This window comes from Marmota monax, unplaced genomic scaffold (genome assembly GCF_021218885.2).
Source record: "Marmota monax isolate L192 unplaced genomic scaffold, Marmota_monax_Labrador192_F-V1.1 WCK01_AAM20220418_F8-fsc00016, whole genome shotgun sequence".
Lineage (NCBI taxonomy): Eukaryota > Metazoa > Chordata > Mammalia > Rodentia > Sciuridae > Marmota > Marmota monax.
In genome coordinates, this window is record NW_026695209.1 from 23773898 (window position 1) to 23776144 (window position 2247).

Sequence of the window (2247 nt, forward strand, 5' to 3'; positions counted from 1 at the left end):
CGGCTTCCTTCAGTAAGTCTGCCAGAGAAAAATCTTGCAAGTTATCTAATCTCTGCAATTTAGACCTGATATCTGGGGCGGACTGCCAAATGAAAGCCATAGATACATTTCCTTTTTGGTCCTCGCTATCAGGATCAAAAGGAGTAAACCTCCGATATGCCTCTTTCAATCTTTCTAGAAATGCTGTCGGGGTTTCTGTTGCCCCTTGGGTAGTCTGTCTTACCTAAGCCAAATTAGTGGGTCGTCGCCCTGCTGCATGGAGACCCGCTATGAGTAACTGGCGATAGAGACGTAGGTGGTCCCTACCTGCTTCAGTCGCATGGTCCCAGTTTGGCCGGGTTAAAGGAAAAGCTTCATTAATCAAATTTGGGAGTTGGGTGGGATGCCCATCGTCCCCTGGCACATTTTTGCGAGCTTCCAAAAGAACTTTTTGTTTCTCCTCTGAAGTGAGGAGAATTTGCAGGAGCTGCTGGCAGTCATCCCATGTTGGCTGATGAGTTACTAGGATAGACTCAATCAAAGAGGTTAGAGCTGTAGGGTCTTTAGAAAAGGAAGGGTTATGGGTTTTCCAGTTATAGAGGTCAGAGGCAGAAAAAGGCCAATACTGATATTGGCCATTGGGGCCTCCCGTCTGTCGCAGGGGGAGAACTCTGGAGGTGTCTCCTGAGGCGGTGTGATCCCGGCGTCCCCGGAGCCGTCCCACCATGGGAGAAGGATCCGGGGGAGCATTGGCGACTGGGCCTTCTTGGTTCTCGTCCTCGGAGGATGCTTGATCAGGTTCAGGGGCTTGTAAGGGCTGGGGCTGATAGGGAGGAGGCTCATCAGTCAGCAAGTCAATTAGAGTTGAGTCCTCCGGCGGTAGAACCTTCTTTGGTGTTGTCCCTGTTTTAACTGAGGTCTCAGATTTGTTAAGAACAGGGTAAAGATGAGAGGTTTGGGGAGGGGGAAGTGGAATGAGGGGAGCAGAGGGTTCAAGGGGAGGACGGAGAGGGGGTTTGGGTGGAGAGAAAGGAGCAACCCAAGGGGGGGGGTTGGAGGCTAAGTCCTCCCAGGTAACAATGTAGGGTATCTGGTCAGGGTGTCCATGAGGACCATGGGTGAAGATTCGGGTTTTCACCTGGAAAATAAGATCAGTATTAAAAGTCCCTTCTGCTGGCCAGCTGGTGTTGAATGTTGGCCATTCTGAAGTACAGAGAGTTTTCCATTTTTTCTTTTTGACTGCCACGGACAGGTTGTCTGCCCGATCTTGAACGTCTTGCCAATGATCTAGAGTTAGGCTCAAAGGGGTTGTTAGTGATTGTCCCATGTTACTTTCAGAGAGGAAATAGAGAGACAGACACAATGACACAAAAACAAAACCAAACAGTGAGATCACTGCGCGGCTTCGGTGGAAACCGAACAAATCAGATGGCCTGGGAGAAGTTTGTACTTCTTTGTCGCCTAAAAAAATGGTGTAACCCTCGGAAACACCGGGGGCCCCAAAGAAATGGACCCTTCTGATCCCTGGGACGTCTCCCAGGGTGGCAGGGGAGAAGTCCGAGTTCATCAACTCCTTCTCAAGCTGCCTCAGAATACTAAATGACAGAACTGCCTCAGAATACTCAGAATACTAAATGACTATGCCTAGGATCATATAGTCTTACAGACGCTGCGCGGAACAAAGAACAGATAACCAACAGGACAACAAGACAGTCAGTTTGAGCTGGCCAGCTTACCTCCCAGTGATGTCGGGTGTCCTCCGGATAGGGACCGGGATCGGAACCGGAACCGGGATCTTGGATCTCGGTGGAACCTCCACAATGAAATATCCACAGATCCCAAACCCGGAATGAACCACACGAGACACTGGCTGCAAAAAGCAGGAGGCGTTTATTCTCACACAGGCGCCTGCGGGTGCACAGCAAAACCTCAGCCGGAGCTTCGATGAGCTGGCACACCGGGCTTTGGGGTATAGATCTTTTATATGGAACAGGTGGGTTAGGTCTTAGCTTAGCACAGCAACAGCCTTTCTATTGGTCCCTCTGAATTCAGCAGTTGAGTCACCTAGGAGGGTAAACTTGTTTTTCAACTTTTTGTTCTCAGAAAAACCATAAAATTGCATTCTGTCCTTTCAGTTCCTGTTTTTAAACCTAGTTCTCAAGTTTAACCAGTAGGACTGTCTAAAAGGAACATCTTGTGATAGGGGGCCCGTTAGGGTTATCTACATGGAACATCTTGTGGTAACATTGTGCAACACCTGAGGTGCTA

At 49.2% G+C, this 2247-nt stretch overlaps 1 protein-coding gene across 1 annotated transcript; it reads right to left on the reverse strand.

Annotated features, from left to right (window-relative positions):
• Positions 1-223: 223 nt before the first annotated feature.
• On the reverse strand, positions 224-1546 carry LOC124083755 (uncharacterized). Its single transcript, XM_046430498.2, has one exon. It carries the CDS (start codon positions 1544-1546, stop codon positions 224-226), a length of 1323 nt encoding a protein of 440 aa, XP_046286454.2.
• Positions 1547-2247: the final 701 nt, after the last annotated feature.